General features: G+C 37.3%; 1 protein-coding gene across 1 annotated transcript in view; it reads left to right on the plus strand.

Moving 5' to 3' along the window:
• TBC1D4 (TBC1 domain family, member 4) overlaps window positions 1-19,926 on the plus strand; it is a 94,873-nt gene that overhangs the window by 39,265 nt on the left and 35,682 nt on the right. The window contains exons 8-11 of the mRNA XM_011932148.1: window positions 2,677-2,796; window positions 12,125-12,199; window positions 13,528-13,754; window positions 15,552-15,716. Of these exons, the coding sequence (XP_011787538.1) occupies window positions 2,677-2,796; window positions 12,125-12,199; window positions 13,528-13,754; window positions 15,552-15,716 (587 nt within the window). The remainder of the gene's footprint in view (window positions 1-2,676; window positions 2,797-12,124; window positions 12,200-13,527; window positions 13,755-15,551; window positions 15,717-19,926) is intronic.

Consider the following 19,926-nt stretch of genomic DNA (forward strand, 5'->3'; position numbering starts at 1 on the left):
AAATTAGCCAGTGTGGTGGTGGGCACCTGTAATCCTAGCTACTCAGGAGGCTGAGGCGGGAGAATCACGTGAACTTGGGAGGCAGAGGTTGCAGTAAGCAGAGATCACACCCCTGCACTCCCCAGACGACAGTGAGACTCTGTCTCAAAAAAAAAGAAAGAAAGGGGAGGGGGGGGAAGGGAGGGAGGGAGGAAGATTGAACATAAAGTTATGTAGTGGTGCTGGTTTTGAGGTCATGCTTGGGGGTTGGTGGGGGAAACAGGGCTGGGATGATAGGCAGAATGAGATGAGGAAGGGCCTTAAGTTACTGGCAGGCCTGACTTTGTCGTGGAAGGATTTGAAGTAAGGGAGTGAGAAGATGAGATTTGCACCACAAAGAGAAAATTCTGCTGTTCTTCTGATGGTAGATTTATTTGTTGGGGAGGTTGCTGGGTAAGGGGGTCAGGACAAAGTCATATTCTCCAGTTGGGAGAATGTTTTGATAGAATATGTGATAAGTGATTTAATTATTGCAGAAATCTTTATCGAGTACAGACTATGTACTAGGAAACAGTGATGAATAATGGTGACCCTGTCCTGCCATCTTAACTGTTTAGGAGGAGAAAACAACATGAAACCAAATACATTAAACTATGATGTGATTGGTATAATGATGTATGCACAAGTTAGAGGTAGCATTGGTACACAAATAGCTTGAATAATTCTGTCTTGAAGCATTTATTTAACTCAGGAGAGAGACCAAGCTAGAGCCCTAGAGAAGTGAGGAGGAAACTAAGTGAAGAGCTATTTAGGCAGCATAATCTTTAGGACTTAGTGACTGACTGGAAGAATCTATAAAGGAAGGGAGAGGGAGTTGCTGTGAACAACGTCATGGTTTCCCATGTGGGGAAATTTGATGAAACGGAGCCTGGAAATACAGAAAGCAGACGAGAGTGGGGCAGTGGATGAGAATAAAAAGTAAGAGTTCAATGTGGAAATGTGTTTGAGATTCAATTAGAAAAATGGATTTGGTGCCTATAGAGGAATTTGAGGTGGTAAGTATGGAGGTTGATACATTTGGTGCCTGTTGAGGAATTTGAGTATAAATATGGAAGACATGAGCTTTGATGTGGACCTGAAGTTCAAGGAGGATGTACACGAGATGTACATTTCTTTGTGATGGAGAAATCACAAAGAAACGATCATACAGGCGGAGATTTTAACATGTTAATGTTTTCTTGCTCGTAGCTAAGTTTCTGCCTCCATCACGCTCTCCTTTCCTTCATTTCCTTCCATTTATTCAACTGGTATTTACTGAGCAGTTACTGTGTGTCAGATATTTGCTAAGCGCCCATATAGTTTTTCTATTTTTGTCACATTTGTTTATCTGGAAGCCTTAGAATAATGAGTGATCCCAGTGCTTTATACACCCTGAACCCTGTCCAGCCCACATCTATACCCATTGTTTTTTCTCCTTTCCTTTCTTGGTGGGGCCTTTCTTGCATCTGTAACTTCTTAACTGATTTGATGGAGCTAGTGCTAGTGTGGGCCCTTATTGCCTCCTACATAGACTGTGCGGAAACCTCGAGTTCAGTTTGATCTTTCAGTCTGATTTTCCGTCTTTTAGGTGTGTTTTTGAACACTCCTTTTAGATAAATGTCCCTAAAACATTACATTCACAGGGATTTCCCCCGGCTTATAAATTTGGATTACTAGTTCTTCCTATTTATCTGGCACTTAAGAACATTCAAGGTTTTGTTTCCCAGCCGGACTTTCTCATGTTACCTTTTACTGTTCCCTTCTATTAGGTGGGTGCAGATTAATTGCAGTTTTTGCCATTAAAAGTAATGGCAAGTAATATTTTAACTAAATACATGCACTGACTTTCTCTCCCTTAAGCAATCCACCCTTTAGGATTTTGCCAACAACTATCCCCAGTTCTGGGGAAGTCTTCATCCCTTTCTTCTGCCTGTCTGAATCCTGTATTCTTTTCTTCATGTTTAGACCCACAGTCAATCTTCCTGCTTTCGTGTTTGATACTTACATGTGCTTTGTGTTGCTGTTCCCTCCCCAAACAAATCGTAAGGTTTCTCGCTTGAAAGGTTTTTGCTGCTAAGGACCATGTAGCTGCTTACTTCAATGGATAAAATACATAGAGAACCTAATATAGTGGACATATCGTAGATTCTCACACAGTTTGGTTCCATACTTGTGATCTAAGAGATAAATGACCCACTCACAAATGAAAATGGAATTATAACAGAGGCATTACCAGAATCCAGTTTTGTTTGGAAAATGCTTTGTTCTTTGGAACTTGTGTTCTGTGTTTTCCTTGGTAATTTGGATATAAAATATCTATCTTGGAAGGGATGGTTATAGATGTTAATCAGAGTAGCAGCAATAAAAATTGACATCTCAAGTATAATTTTTGCTAAATGCAGCAGGAATGTATTCATGGAAAGCAAAGGCATGAAGGAAATATTTTACATCTGTCTTTTTATTACATACAATATGAAAAATTAAACCCCCTTCCTTATAATCATTGTTTTCACAGTGTGGGACTTAAATTATTACTTAATAATAGAGCTACTGAAGAATTCTTTTGATTTTTAATAGCTTAGTCTTAAGCCTATAATTAAAGTCTCATTTAACCTTGAGTATTTCCAAACTAAAATGTGTCTGTTTTTCTTTTTTTAGACTATTTCAAATAATACAATCCCAGAAAATGCAACAAGCAGTGGAAGGTTCAAACTTGACATTCTGAAAAATAAAGCTAAGAGATCCTTAACTAGCTCCCTGGAAAATATCTTCTCAAGGGTAAGATTGCGCTGATGGTCTTTTAAGTATGCACATCTGTGTTTTCTAACAGTTTAGCTTCCGTCTCAACAGGTTCACAGATTTCCTTAAAAAAAAAAACAAGCCTAAGATAACTTTTAAAAATTAGTTAACAAAGTGTTCTTTTTTTGTTTGTTTGTTTTGTTTTGTTTTTTTGAGATGGAGTTTCACTCTTGTCACCCAGGTTGGAGTGCAGTGGTGAGATCTTAGCTCACTGCCACCTCTGCCTCCTGGGTTCAAGCAATTCTCCTGCCTCAGCCTCTCAAGTAGCAGAGATTACAGACATACACCACCATGCCTGGCTAATTTTTGTACTTTTAGTAGAGACAGGTTTTCACCATGTTGGTCATGTTGTTCTCGAACTCCTGACCTCAAGTGATCCACCTGCCTTGGCCTCCCAAAGTGCTAGCATTACAGGTGTGAGAGCCACCGTGCCCAGCTCAAAATGATCTTTTTTTTTTTTTTTCCTTTTCTTTGAGACAGAGTCTTGCTCTGTCACCAGCCTGGAGTGCAGTGGCACGATCTTGGCTCACTGCAACCTCCACCTCCCGGTTCGAGTGATTCTCTTGCCTCTGCCTCCTGAGTAGCTGGGACTACAGGTGCACACCACCACTCCCAGCTAATTTTTATATTTTTAGTAGAGATGGGGTTTCACCATGTTGACCAGGATGGTCTTGATCTCTTGACCTTGTGATCTGCCTGCCTCGGCCTCCCAAAGTATTGGGATTACAGGCGTGAGCCACCATGCCCGACCCAAAATGATCTTTCAAAATAAGTTTCCTTCTCAGATCGAGATTTGTTCTGGGGCCTTTATGTGAATTTGAGCAGTAGAGATTTAGTAGTAGAAATACATATGTATAGAAAAGGGGAAATAGAATCTTGATGCTCAATACTGTCAGAACTTTAAAAATCATTTCCCATAGAAAGTTATAAAGAAATTATTTTTTTGCCCATTGTATTAGTTCATTCTTGCATTGCTATAAAGAAATACCTGAAACTGGGTAATTTGTAAAGAAAAGAGGTTTCGTTGGCTCACAGTTCTGTGGGTTATACGGGAAGCATAGCAGCTTCTGCTTCCGGAGAGGCCTCAGGAAGCTTCCAATCATTGTGGAAGGCAAAGGGGGAGCGAGACATCTCACATGGTGGGAGCATTAACAAGAGAGAGAGAATGAGGAGGTGCTGAACACTTTTAAGCAATCAGATCTCATGAGAACTCACTATCATGAGAACAGCACCAAGGGGATGGTGCTAAACCATTCCTAAGAAATCCATCCCCTGTGATCCAGTCACCTCCCACCAGGCCCCACCTCCAACATTGGAAATTACAATCTGACATGAGATTTGGGCAGGGACACAGATCCAAACCATAACTCATTCTTAGAAACTTAGAGGCTAAGTGCTGAAAAAAGTATAAATTAATGGAAATTTATATATTCCATTTAGTAAGTGTATATATTCCATTTTAAAATAAGTAAAAGTGTTCCCCTTCAACTTTATTTTCCTCTTCCTGAACAATTCTGCCTTAGAGCTATTAGGTGAGGTCAACCTACATGGGTGTTTTGGGCTGTGACATGGGGGACCCATGGTGGCTCAGAGCAAGGAGACTGTCCATATGGGGTGTGGAATGTGGGGGTGGCTCGATGCAGGATAGGGGAGCCTCTTGCAGTGACGAGGGAATCCTCAGAGAAGGGGAACCTGGTTTGGGAGGTCGCAGGAGGCAGCATACTGGCAGAAGGAAGGCCCAGTGTGGGTGTCAGAGTCACAGTGGAGGGGAGCGGGCATTCACAGGGATGAGTGCCTGAGCAGGCTGAGGATGTGCATGTGTTGGGATGGCAGCCCCAGCATGGAGTGGCACAGGCTGAGTGGGATGAGGACAGTGTCTGTGCAGTGGTCATTGTGGAGATGGGTTATATACACACAGGGACTGATGAAGTAAGTAAATGTCTTAAGGAGAGTGGAATCCAGGGAGAAAGAAATTACTAATATGAAAAGGGTAGAAATTAGAATGAACCCTGCATTGGATTCAGCTTGGAGGTATCACATTAAAGAACTTACTCATGTAACCAAATACCACCTGTTCCCTCCTGGCCAACATGGTAAAACCCCGTCTCTACTAAAAATACCAAAAAATGAGCCTGGCATGATGTTGCATGCCTGTAATCCCAGCTATTCAGGAGGCTGAGGCATGAGAATCACTTGAACTGAGGAGGCAGGGGTTGCAGTGAGCTGAGATCATGCCACTGCAGTCCAGCCTGGGAGACAGATTGAGACCCTTTCTAAAACAAACAAACAAACAAAAAACCCCACCTGTTCCCCCAGTAACCTATGGAAATAAAAAAATTACAAAAATAAAACTTGGAGGTATCAATATAAAATCATGGTATTTATATACATTAAATATAAACATACAATCATATAGAAATATATATGCAAATATAAAAATATGTAAATATAAACATAAGTATATATGTATATGTTCTACTAGACAGAACCAAGATTCTGAGAAACATGGCTAATTTCAGGACTGTAGGAAAAGTACAAGATGAACCCAGAACAGCTTGGTGTTCTAGATAGCAGGAAAATGTTCGAAGAAAAATGGTGTTGTGTTGTAAGGACATAAAAACCTTGAAAGGGCTCCCACTGAGACAATACGAGCATTGACATAAACGATAGCCACAGATAATCTAACTTATTGCATAAAATGGGAAACTGTTTTCTGATGCAAAAAATAAATGAATATATTGAAAGTTTGATCATAAAGAAGATATTTGCTGTATGTAATTAATATTTATTAATTACTAATGGGAAAATAACTTTACAATGGAGAAGGCTGGCAGACACCACCAAGTGATCAAATTGAACATCATCAGCAGTGGGACAAATTGCAGCCCTGTGCCACCTGATAGAAAGAAACAGCACTGCTTCTGTGGTATTCCTGACAAATAGGCAGTGCCTGAATCTAATCATGGGGAAATGTCAACAAACCCACATTGAGGTGGAGTCTACAAAATAACAAGCCTGTTATCTTCAAGAAAGTCAAGAACAGGTTAAGAATATCTCCAGACTGAAGGACCTTAAAGAAACACGAAAACTAAGTGGAATGGGAGATTGTGAATCAAATCCTTTTGCCCTAAAAGCCATTATTGGGACAACCATTGCAATTGGAGTAAAGTCTGAAGATTCAATAGTATTATACTGCATCAATGTCAGTATCCTGGTTTTGAAAGTTGTATTTTAGTTATATTGGAGAATTCCTTGTTTATAGAAAATACACAGTAAAGTATTTCAGGATGATGGAGCTTTATATTGGCAGCTTATGTGAAAATGGTTGTGGGAAAAAACAATTTTGTACTAATAACTTGCCTCCGCACTTGAGATTGCCTCAAAATGAAAAAAGAGAAACAAAGTGATCATTTCAAACGTGCTTATCACACATACCTCACAAAGCCCACCGAGGGTGTTTTTTTAAATTTATTTTTTCTGCTTGCTGTTTTCATGTGTTAATAAATAGCTCAGGTTATTAATGGATCAGAAATATTGCCATTGTAGGATCATCAATAAGGGCTCTTTTCTGTACTCAGCACACTGCCTGTAGTAGTAGGACTGGTTGGGTGGTAGGTGTTTTAACTCCTATGAACAAAGTTTCAAAATGTACCCTTGATGACTTTATTAAAGTCTCTTGGCCTTTATGTTAATATACAAATAAAATTTCACCTTCAGTGTATAAGTGTCTTCCTTAGTGATCTCTCAGTGCCTTTCAAGAGGCAAATTAGTGATATAAATTATTAGACTTTGAGAGGAACTTTGAATTAACCATTGAACTCTATTTGCAAATGCGTATTGTTTTTAAAAACATTATTTCCACGTGTTTAACCTTTTTTTTTTTTTTTGGAGACGGAGTCTAGCTCTGTCGCCCAGGCTGGAGTGCAGTGGCGCGATCTCGGCTCGCTGCAAGCTCCGCCTCCCGGGTTTACGCCATTCTCCTGCCTCAGCCTCCCGAGTAGCTGGGACTACAGGCGCCCGCCATCTCGCCCGGCTAGTTTTTGTATTTTTTTAGTAGAGACGGGGTTTCACCGTGTAGCTCAGGATGGTCTCGATCTCCTGACCTCGTGATCCGCCCGTCTCGGCCTCCCAAAGTGCTGGGATTACAGGCTTGAGCCACCGCGCCCGGCGTGTTTAACCTTAATAGCATTATAAGAATATGTTTAAATAGTTGGATACATTTTGATTTTTTCCATGTTTGTGCAATAGAGCATTAGGACATAGTAACTTCTGACATGCAGCATTCCTTGTTTTGTTTCTTTGTTATGGCTCAAAATACTTTTCTAGTTATTTCCCTTAATGATAGAGATACTTTTAACTTTAACGGAAGCCTGCAGCAAGCATGATCGATTGTGAATGCCATTATTTTATTAGTGGAAAACTGAATCTCAGAAAAGAACATCTAGGAGATTTGTCAGAAGTATGCTGACACAAATTTCATAAAATATTTATACCTTTTTCCTTCAAAATTTATAAATTAGTAAAATCCTGGTCCTTATTCCAGACCTACTTAATCAGAAACTCTGGGGGTGGGGTCCAGCAATTTGGGTTTCAACAAGCTCTCCAGGTGATGCTGATGCAATTGCACTTAAGGTAAGTGTAATTCTTAAAGCACCAGCATCAGAAACAGCATCAGCTACCTGAATTGAACACAGTGTTTAGTGAAAATTTTAGCAGAGAAGACCATTTAAGTAGGTGTCAGGGTGCCTGAATGTAATACCTGGCCCTAGCCAATTTTATATTTATGATCTTGGATGAATTATTTGCCTTTTCTAAGCCATAGTTTTGCCATTTGTGAAATGGATATATTAATATCCGCTTGCCTCATGTAATTGTGAGGATTAAATGTTAGTATGTTAGGGAAATATCACATCATAGATATGAGGTAGTATATTCAGTGATAAGCTCAAAAGCTCTGTCATTTACAAAATGGCAAAGGGTATTTAGGGTGGTACTTTATCTCCATTTAGTACCTTGGCATCCTGCATAATACTTGCAGTGCCAACTTTGAAGTCTTTTTCGCATGCCTTCAATTGCTGTAATGACATTTTCAGCAAGGGCACAGCCAATCTGTTTTGATCAAGGTGGATACCATAGCTTTTGTTTCCCGGAGTGATGCCAAATGACATAAATGTTGTGACGTAACAAGGTCTTGCTTGTACCATGTGCAACAGAGTGCACTTTTTGGGCAGGTTGGCAGCTCCCCATGTTGTGTGAAAGGTTACATAGCAAAAGGGCAAAAGGGGTTTTGTGTACTTCTAAAACTTGTCTTTTTTTTTTTTTTTTTTCCTGCTGAGTTGTATAGTAGAAAATTCCCACTCCAGTTTTGGAGTTTAGCTCATAATTGCTGCCATTTATAAATGTCAAAATATTTTATTTAGCTAACTATAGTTGTTTATGAAATAGGATCCATTTTTTAAATGCCAAGAAGCTCAGCTCATTAACCACTAAAAAGCTAAAGGGAAAGGGCCTGCCACATGAATTAGCGAATCATAATGTCGTACAACAGAAAAAGCTGTCTGTTCAGAGGTGAAAATCAGAATCATGTAATGGCTATCTGTTGCTTTTTTTTTTTTTCAGTTGTTTTCCAAAATGGAAATATTTACTCATATAAATTTTATTTTATTTTTTTGAGATAGGGTCTTGCTCTGTCACCCAGGCTGGAGTGCAGTGGTATGATCATAGCTCACTGCAGCCTCAAACTCCTGGGCTCAGACAGTCTTCCCGCCTCAGCCTCCCAAGTAGCTAGGACCACGGGCACATACCACCAAGCCTGGCTAATTTTATTTTTGTTTTTTTGTAGAGACAGGGTCTTACCATGTTGCCCAGGCTGGTCTTGAACTCCTGTTGTCAAGCAATCCTGCCACCTCAGCTTCCTAAAGTGCTAGGATTACAGGCATGAGCCACCATGCCAAGCCAATATTTACTAATATAAAGTGCAAGTTATTTTGAAAATAGTACCCGTTTTCTACTTTCTTCAGGATAATGTCCATTGTCTTAACTTGTTGAAATGTGTGAAGTGGTAGAGTATAACTTTAAAGTAACTTCGTTTTTCTTTGTGCACAAAAAAGCATCTGTGGGTAAAACACCACTGTGTGTAAAATGGGTGATTTCAGTTGTTTTTCTAATAGTAGGAATGGTTTGATACCCATCTGACTACTTTGTCTGTTATGACCAAATAGCCTGTCTGAGATAACCAGGCAGGTGGGCATGTACGTAGCGCTAAAAATAACAGAAAGCAATCTTGTCTTTACTATATTTTCCTCTTGGCCACACACACTAATCCAATAATTTGTTAGCCACAAATACAGTTTTTATTATTGGAAGGATGCCAATTATAACATAGAACTGAAGAACTGAAAAGAATTTGATGATGTTCTAGGACATTTACAAAATTCCATGTAACCTCTGTAGGCTAATTAGCTTTATTTGTAATTCTCTTTTTCACGGAGCGTTAGTTTAGGGATGTAGTAGTAACAGCTCAGCAGCTTCACTTGAAAATTGTGCTTCCTGTGTCAAAATTGCTGCCCTTTCTTTTAACTAGCTGTGTAAACTTGGGCAATGTAATCTGTCAGAACTTCAGTCTCTGTATCTGTGAAGATGGGCTAAATAACCATACTGACCTCACAATTGGTATGAGGATTAAGTGAGCTAATGCACTGTAAAATGCTTAACGTAGTATATGGCACATGATAAGCATTCAACAATATTAGGTGCAGCTATCAATTTTATTATTGTTTTAGTTATTATATAGTAAGCCATTGGAGATAAAGCTGTAATATATGCAGATAGGAATAAATATTGCTTTATGAAACAAGGTTGGATATCATAAATAAAACATAGTCATCTGAAAAGAAGAAAGAACTGTTAAACTTTCTGATAGTAGATGTAAAAAGAAAAATTCAAGAGAAGGCTAGGAAACTAGAGTTGAAAAAAACCTTTCAGAAAATGGAGCAAAATTCAAAGAAATGGAAAATAGGAGAACAAGGTAAAAAATTAAAGGATCTGTCCAGAACCTAAACAGTAGGAGTTCCAGTAAGAAAAACTGCATTCAAGGAATTTTTTAAAGAAATAATTTTAAAAATTTATCAGAGCTAAAGAGCATGAGTTTCCAGATTTAGTGAACTCAGAAAGTGCACAACAGAGTGACTGCATAAAAGTCATGTTAAGGCATGTTGTTGTGAAATTTCACAATGCCAAAGGGCAAACTTAGATTCTGTTCCAAAGAGAAACAGCAGGTCAGACACACAGGCTCTAGAGTCACAATGGCTTTAGACTTCTGAACCAAAGGACATTTGAGCAATGCTAAGATATTTGGAAGCAAAATTTCTAACCACTACAATATACAATATCCAGCCAAACTATTAGGGAAATGCAAGCATAGACTAATGACATTTGTGGGCATGTACATTTTAAAAACAATTTAGTTCCCACTCTTCCTTTCTCAGAAAGCACCTGGAGAATGTGCCTTACCAAAATGAGGAAGTAAACTAAAAAAGGAGAAGACATGGGACCAAGGAAGCAGAAATTCCAACAGAGGAGGGGGTCAAAGGAAATTTCTAGGTTGATAGTGAAGGAAAATCCTAGGGAACTTTGTAGAGCAAGCCTACATTGTAACACGTCCAGTCCAGATTGGGGCAAAAACACAGAGGTCTCCATAATGGTTGCTTTTAAAAAAAAAAAAAAAAAAGAAGGAGGGGGAGGGGGAGATTGATGGTTTATGTGGTGATGTTTGGACCATATTGTGAATTGTTGGAGAGTTTTGTAATATATTTGTGATTGCTCAAGTAGCCACTAACTCCATGAAAAACAATATAAAAGATATGAGGTGTAATCAGACATAATCGTAGTAAAATATGTAGCTCAGCTGCAAACAATATTAACAGTCATAATAATCTAAGCACAAAGTACTGATTTAACCAAAATTCGTGATGTAACTATATTGAAGGAAGAAGGGAAGAACGGTGTGTGTGTGTGTGTGTGTGGTGGAACTGGGTATATAATGAAGTAAGAATATTAAAGTTTCATCTTCCAGAATTAGGAAGTCAATAGATAGTTTCTAAAATGGAAAGCATAAGGAACAGTGGGATAAGCTTGAATACCAGAAATATCAATACAAATAATGTCAAGGTTTGCTTTTGGGGAGTGGGATTCAGAGTGCGAGAGAGGGGGTAGATGACCACCACTTTTCATTATAAACTTGATAGCACAGTTTCACTTTGGAAACTTTGTGCTGATATTACTTTCATTAAAAATTAAAATGAAATTCAACCCCCTCTTGCCCCCGACCCCCAAATAAACCTAAGAATGTTTGCAAACAGAGTTGAAGCCTGGAAAGTACTATGCAAATGTTATGCACTGTTAAAAAATTTCACAGGGTCACTGTCACATGGATCTAACTGGTGTTTCCACTCATTCTTTTTTAGAACTTCGCCACATGCTCTAGAGTTGTGTGGAACTCCTCAGTCTGTGTTTTGTCTTTTGAGACCTTGTAGATGATGAGGTTCCCAACCTGACTTGTATCTTCTTTCCTTCTACAGTTGGCCTCAGTCCCTTCCTTTTTAAAGTGAGGGGGAACAGACAAAATGATCTCTTAGGTTCTTAGGTCTCTTAGATCTCAGGTGATCTCTTAGATCTGTTTCTGAGATCATTTATAAAATCCACATCAAAGGACTATGTGAAAAAAAATCGATAACCAATTCACTAGTATTGAAGCAGACTGATATCTAGTCTTCCAAAATTAAATGGTTTATTGAAATAGTTTGGCATTATGGAATAATGAATGAAGCAAAACCTTTAGATTTTAGAATGTGGTTTTCTTTTCCATGTGGTTTTTAACTGATGTTTATTATAATCCTATAATGTGAATTATGATGTTTTGATCTAGGTTGTATGTATTAAGTCATTTTCTAGATAGCTTTTTTCATTTGTTTTGCTGTATCTTCCATATTTGAATCTGAGACAGAGTAAATGGGGCCCTTACTGAACTTATGGGTGAATAATGTGTAATCTTATAACCAAACTAACTTCAAAAAGCTTGGCCTGAGTATCTAGTTATCTAATGGCTGATTTGGAAATAATGGAAATAGATCAGGAATGGTTCTTTTTACTGTGCTATAATGACTATTAATATAGCCAGCATATTTAAGTGAACCACAAAAGGATCAATTTAATGCTAACATTAAGAGGCCAACTGGAATTACCTTTTATAGTTTTGAAGTAAAATTTTAAATCACATGAAACACTTAATTTTATTCTTTTCACTCAGGGAGCTAACAGAATGAGAGGTCGGCTTGGAAGTGTGGACAGTTTTGAACGGTCCAACAGTCTTGCTTCAGAGAAGGTATCTAACTAGAGCTTATTTACACTAATTACAGCTTAACAAAGTCAGCACCAATATGGTAATATGCATGCTCCATTATTTTATTATGAATGCTTTATAGCTTTTTAAAAAATAAATATTTGAGACTTTATTATTTTAAATAAGAAGATTCTAGGCATTAGCATGTAGTTCCTTATTCCCTTACAGGCTAACTGTGCTCTATTAGACTTTTTATTGTTTGGAGATAGTGTGCTTTGGACAACAGTATTTGAGCAACTATTGATCCAACACCTTATAAAAAATGAGCCATAAATGACTAATTATATACTTGTACAGTGGTTTTATTTGTTCCCTTCCTGTGCTACTTTTCCCCCCTCATTTTTTAAAATCATTTAAACTGCAACATCAGGATCTTCTTTATCTCATAGACAGCTCTCAGTAGGTTGGGTTTCCTGTTTCCTGCATAGTGCAGTATGTCACCTGAGGCACATGCAGCCTATTTTTTTAAATGGAAATATATTAAAATATTTCTAGTAAACTTTCTGTTGATGGAAGTGGGGACTTAGTCCAGCTATGAGTCTGTTATCACTAACCCATGTTTATCAAGCTGAATATTTCTACAGTGGTGCCTGTTCTGGAAAGTTTTAACAGCATACCTGTCTAAATTGAAAGATTTATGATTTCTACCCATGCAATATGAGATGCATTCCAGCATAGCTCGGTTTTCATTCATTTCCTGTTTTTCATGTGTTTTAAGAGAAATTTACCTCAGGGAACATGTAATTGAATAGAAACGTCCACAGTGAGGGAAGACACTTAACAGACTTTATTTTCCGGAAGGCTTTGCCATGAGACTTGGACACTTAGGCATTGTAATACTGTTTTGGCAGTACAGGAAGCATGCAATTGATATGTCACGGAAGCCAGGAGATACGGAAACACAGACTCCACCCTCTTTGGTCATAATCTTTTTTCATCTCTCTGGCAACAGTGAGAGAAGTACAGTAGCTATAGCATTTCATGCCAAGTGTCAGGGGAGAGAATACCTTTCACTTTTTTGTCATTCCTCTCACTTTCTGGCCTGTCTTTACGGATGCTGTCTTACAGCTGCTTATCCGAAGATAAGTGGGTTGTGGTGATACTGATTACAGCTGCTTATCAGAAGATAATGGGTTGTAGTGATACTGATTAGCCTACGGCATAAATTCAGTAAAAGGGGGAGAAAAAAAGCAGTTTTGTCATGACTCAGGAGGAAGATGAGGCACACTGTCACTTTTGAGTTCTGTGTTTTGGCAGGTCTGCCATGACCCACGTGGGAAATAAAGGGCTCCCTTCTGCCTGTGTTTCAGGACTACTCACCAGGGGACTCTCCACCAGGGACACCGCCAGCGTCCCCACTGTCCTCAGCTTGGCAAACGTTTCCCGAAGAGGATTCTGACTCCCCGCAGTTTCGAAGACGGGCACACACGTTCAGCCACCCACCTTCAAGCACAAAAAGAAAGCTGAATTTGCAGGATGGGAGGGCTCAGGGTGTGCGTTCCCCTCTGCTGAGGCAGAGCTCCAGCGAACAGTGCAGGTGAGTCTGACCCTCTCTCCAGAATGAGACCTAGATTCTCATGGCACACAGTTTTGATTACTCTGGAGTCAAGGTGGATTATGAATTTATGCTGTAGCCAACTTTCAGTTTTGAGAAACACCATAAAAACAATTTAAGTCACCTCATTTACTAGGGGAAACAGGCAAGGTTAAGGCATACCCAGAAAGAAGAGTTATTTCGTTTGGGTGGAAACTCTTTTTTTTTTTTTTCCTTTCAGAAAAATGGAAAAAATGAGATAACCATGCAATTGTTTTGTCTGAAAACCTGCTGATAACATGTTACTCAGTGTCTTGATGATGGTTCTAGAGAAACAAAGTCAGCAGATTTGAAAAAGCATAGCAGTAGAACTTCCTGTTAGCTTACAATAAAATACCAGGGTTTTTAAAGTCCCCTGAGTTACTTTCATACATGAGATAATATTTGGCTATATTTTGTTACATAATAAATTAAAGCTAAATATGAAAATTGTTATAAATTGTATCTAGAATAAGGTGATATCTATAAAGAAGAATACATACACCATAACTGACAGGCAGTGTCCACTTAGAAAAGATCTTGCACAGTATTTAAAACATAATTTAACAAAAAGTTGTTTGATATTTGGTGAGAAACAGTAAAGAGGATAAATTTGGAATGATTTTCTCCTTCCTGTGTAACACAGATCAGATTTATATCTTAGAACTCATTTTGTTTCTCTTATTTACCTATGAATTTGATACAGAAAATAGGGTTAAGTAAAGATGCTGGTTGGAGAGGAAAAGAAAAAACACAACTCAATGTAAAAGGAGAAGGCTAATTTTTATATCACGTGTTACAAAATTTGCCAGCATTTCTTTTAAGGACACGGTTTTATTTTCATTGTTGTTTTCTGAATGATTCGAAATTTAAAAATGAGATATTTTATGATAGAAAAATAAAGTTAACAGAATTCATTATTCTCAGATTTTTTTCTGTGTGTGTAAAGGATATTCAATAGTCATATGTATATCAAGATATTTAAATGATCACTTCATTTGTATTTACTCAAGGCAGTAGAACGCTTTTTTTTCCAGGAAAAATTATTTTCAAGAATTAAAGACATCTATCATTTTAGACTATAAATATCTCAATCCTTCCCTCTGTTTTCCACATTTTATAATGTATAAGTTCAAACAATTTCTATCACTATAAAAAGATGCACTCTGTGTCATTGTGAAAGCTTGCTATGCAAAGAATCTTCTAGATTTTGGGCTTTCAATTAAACCATAGTGGCACAATTCCACTGTCTTCAGGAAAGAACACGGACATTAATGTTTGTTAAGCCAAAGGTATTATGATAACTTCCAACAACCAAACATGTTGTTCTTAAATATTTAGAAGGGTTTATATCTTTAAAATAGTCAAAGTCTTTGAACTAGTGATAATCAGTCTTTCCTTCTGGAACTTGTTTCCTGTAATTATTTGTGCTTTCCTACTTTTTTCCCTTGAAGTGTCTTTTGCATGTGAAAACAAATACTTTTTGTCCTCAAGTTGTTAAGAATTTTTTAGAGACAAACACAGATGCTTAGAAATACTGTATAGATAAGGAATTCAAATTGTGAAAGAATGAAATTAAGTCATAGTTATCTAAATAGAGAACTGCATGCTTCTTTTTTTTTTTTATGTAAGATCCAGCCCTGAGCCTTGAAAGGAAAGATTAAATTAATAGCAAGAACCTGTTTATATGCTTTTTCATAGTGAATGAAGATATTGCCAAAATATAAATTAAGACAAATTTGCTGTATTTTCTGTACTCAGCACTCTTTCATCAGTTCGACGCATGTACAAGGAGAGTAATTCTTCCTCCAGTCTTCCAAGTCTTCACACTTCCTTCTCTGCCCCTTCCTTCACTGCCCCCTCTTTCCTGAAAAGCTTTTACCAGAATTCAGGTAGACTGTCCCCACAGTATGAAAATGAAATCAGGTGAGATCAGTGTCCTCTGTTTGCAAAGCAAAATTTTCTGCAGTGATATACTGATACGTTACTAAAAAGTGGTTGATTAATTTTGGAGTGGCATTTATGCATCCCTGTGTTGTTCTTGTTCTAATCTGTTTCTAATAATATATTAGTTTCAATTACAATTAATTTTATTAAGAAAACTTTTTCAACCAGTAGCTTCAAAGCTTTTTGATGACATTATTATCTTTTTGAATTATGCTTTTTGTATTATTTGTGTGTTTCTTTTTCTCAAACTCCAGAGTCTAAGCTTTGTATTGTTAGCACAACTGATGCTAACATATACTAAGTTAACCTTCCCTGATCGTGCCTTTTTTTTTCTTGGCCTTTCTAGACATATTTAATGGAATCCAAAAGCCACTGATTGAAACAACTGTACTAAACTGATAGATACAATAATATCTTTATTTTTAAGTATATAGAATATTTCCTAGGCATTTCTTTGATTTTTCAGTGACAGATTTTCTGGATCTCAATATAAATCACACAATGGTTACAAGATCATGTTGATAGCAACTCTCAGCATGAGGGATCTGTAAGGGATCTCTTGAATCTTGTGAACATTCTATTTTGTTTTGTTTTTATCTCCAGTATGGAAAAGGCATAGCCTGTTACATCTTACTGCTTGTTCTTTGAGTAACACAAAATTAGATGTAGTGATTTTTGGAGAATTACTTTTTTAAAAAAAATTAAAATTATACATGCAATAATATTGATCACTCAAATTCTTAGTGGGGTGCTGCAACCTCTAGAAAGTAGTGGACTTAGTTGGGAACCTTTCTAAATCTGTTGGTGATGTAGATGTTTGTGAGATTCATTCCTATTTTTGTGTATAGCTTGACTTATTCACTTTTATCGCTGTATAGTATTCCATTTCATACATTATAGTTTATCCACTCTTTGCCGATGGGTATTTGGGTTGTTTCTTGTTGTTTGATGATTGGCAATTCTTGTAGTCAGAAGAGGAATACATGTTATCCACAAGCCTATTTGCCATTAACATCTTCTTGGATATTCTTTTGGCCTATTTCTCTTAGACATAGGACATGCTAAAAGTTAACATATAACTAGGTAGCACTCACTCACTAGTTAAGTTAGACTAATCCTTGAATTATTCCTGAGGATCTTTTGTCCATGTGTGCCTTTTTTTTCACTTTAAGAAAGATAACTAATACTGGATCAATATAATTTTGATTCTGAACTTTCCTCTAAATTAGTACAAAGTCATGTTCAAACATTGAATTTGATTTATAGTGAAGAAAGTATGTGAAGAATTCAGAGTGCTTTCGGGCACAACCTTATGGAAGAAATTTCAAAGGAAATAGCCACAAAACTAGTATAAGATATATAGAATATGAAATGAGTTTAGAGAACCAAGAATATACATAAAGATATCAGTTTGCATTATCTCTATAATACTGCCTACTAATAAGAATACAACACTTTCAACCAAACCTATTTGCATTTTCTTATTCTGTTGGTTAAACTGAGCATGTGGAGAATCCCAGTTTCCTTCCTGAGAGAACCATGCCTGAAAGTGACAATTAGCAGTACCCATTAAGAAGATCAAAGGTTAGCTGTAACTAGGATGTAAAGCACAGAAGTGGTGGCTTCTGTCTATAAAGATTGTTCATATTGTTTAATGTAAGATTATTCATTTGCTTTCAGGAGTTCCTGCTTAGCTGTATGTATAATTTTTGCAAATAGCTTCCCAAAGCCCTCTATACCTCATTCTAATAGAAGGATATTAAAGTCAGAGGGCAAATATACTTAGTTTTGGGTTGAAAAATTTCACCTTTTTATAGCTGTGTTGTTTTAAGTGCTGTATTGAAATATATGGCAAACTTTTAAATTTCTAAGATCATTAAAAATCATTATTTTCTGTATGTTTTAATGTTTTGTTGGCTATGTGCAGTTCTAAAAATCAGAGAGTACTTTTTGTACCATTTTCTACATTTTGTAAGTTTGATAGCATAAAATCAATAGGCTAAAATTATACTTAAAAAAATTGTTTTCCCAGAAAACGACACCAATTAAAAGCACACAGCTCAATAGATTATCGCAGAGTGAACACCTCTATTTCTCCTTCACCCCAGTCAATAAATGGAATGCTGGCAGCATGTGTGCAGCTCCTCCCATGTCCCCCATCTAATCACCATCCCCATGCTGACCTCAGACATCCTAGATTAGTGGTGCTTGGTTTTGAACTTTACATAAATAGAATGATACAGCCTATATTCTTTTATCTCGCATCTTTCACTGACTTTCGTTTGTGAGATTTATTCCTGTTTTAATGAGCATTTTACTTCATTCATTTTATTGCTATATAGTATTCCATTTAATATATCTGAATTTTTCCATTCTCTTGTGAATAGACATATGGGTTGTTTCTAGGTTTTTGGCTTCAAAAAGAATCCTGTCTTCACTATTATTATACATGTCTTTAATGTACCTACATATGCATTATTATTATTATTATTATTTGAGATGGAGTCTTGCTCAGTCGCCCAGGCTGCAGTGCAGTAGGGCAATTTCGGCTCACTGCAAGCTCCGCCTCCTGGGTTCACGCCATTCTCCTGCCTCAGCCTCCCGAGTAACTGGGACTATAGGCGCCAGCCTCCGCGTCCGGCTAATTTTTTTGTATTTTTAGTAGAGACGGAGTTTCACCATGTTAGGCAGGATGGTCTCGATCCACCCGCCTCGGCCTCCCAAAGTGCTGGGATTACAGGCGTGAGCCACCGCGCCCAACCCTACATATGCATTATTGATGAATATCTACACAGTAGTTAAATTGTTGGACAAAATGCTCTCTTAATAGGTTTATCTCAACTAGTAAGTCACTTCAACATAAATATACAAGTTAGAAGCTTGGAGAGTTTTAAATTTGTATTTTGAAATAATTTCAAATTTATACTAAAGTTGCGGAAATATTGCAGAGGATTCCTGTTTAACCATTTATCTAGGTTAATCAAGTTTTTATATTTTGCTACATTTGTTTTATAATTTTTGGTCCATTTACATATATATATATATAGATACATATATATGCACATCTATATTTCCTCATTCTAAGCCGTTTGTGAATAAGTTGCATGCATCGTGTTCCTTTATTCTTAGTACTTTAGGGTGTATTTCCTAAGAAAAAGGGTATTCAATTCTAGAGCATGGTTTCTGAAACCTTGTGGTTCCTGAACTCTACATTCTCATTCTCACTTGGTTTAGAGAGACTATCATGTACACATAATTACCATGATATCTGAAACTATTCAGAATAGTGAGGGGAGAAGGTTCGTAGTATGATCAGTTATAATTTTCTTGTCAGTTGAGTACTTAATATCTTATTAGTTGCATAAAATGGATCTCTAAATATGCATTGTCAAGTAGGGAATATGGTAGGGTAGGAGATAGGCTAACAATATTATTACTTTTTTTTTTTTTTTTTTGAGACAGAGTCTCGCTCTGTCGCCAGGCTGGAGTGCAGTGGCACATCTCGGCTCACTGCAAGCTCCGCCTCCCGGGTTCACACCATTCTTTCTCCAGCCTCAGCCTCCCGAGTAGCTGGGACTACAGGCACCCGCCACCATGCCTGCCTACGTTTTTTTTTTTGTTTTATTTTTAGTAGAGACGGGGTTTCACCATGTTAGCCGGCATGGTCTTGATCTGACCTCGTGATCCGCCCGCCTTGGCCTCCCAAAGTGCTGGGATTACAGGCGTGAGCCACCGCACCCGGCCTACTATTACTTTTTTAAAAGCACGTTAATTTGAAATTTTAAATTCAGATTAGGCATCCTTTTCCAGGACCACTATCCTGAATTATTGAAAACATGTTAGGTTACTGTTTTTAAGCAGGCTGAGAAAAAGGAGCCAAGATCTTTTTAATAGTTGGTTAGTAGATTTACTTGCACATAACTGAAATGATAGAGGAGAGGTAATGTGTGTATTTTTTGTTTTACTTCACTTTGAATTAATTTTTCAAAATTTAATGTTATTTCATTGTTTAGTAAACTATAATTTATATGATATGGTATATTTTTATAACATCTGTTTATTAAATATTATCACAGGCATATTTGTTACTTTTTACAATTGCTCCTCAGGTTTTAAGCCTGTGCTTAAATATTTATTTATGTTGAAATTTATTGCTCAGAAGTAAATGACAGTCAAAAAAAAGTAGATG

The sequence above is a fragment of the Colobus angolensis genome, unplaced genomic scaffold (genome assembly GCF_000951035.1).
Source record: "Colobus angolensis palliatus isolate OR3802 unplaced genomic scaffold, Cang.pa_1.0 Scaffold94, whole genome shotgun sequence".
Lineage (NCBI taxonomy): Eukaryota > Metazoa > Chordata > Mammalia > Primates > Cercopithecidae > Colobus > Colobus angolensis.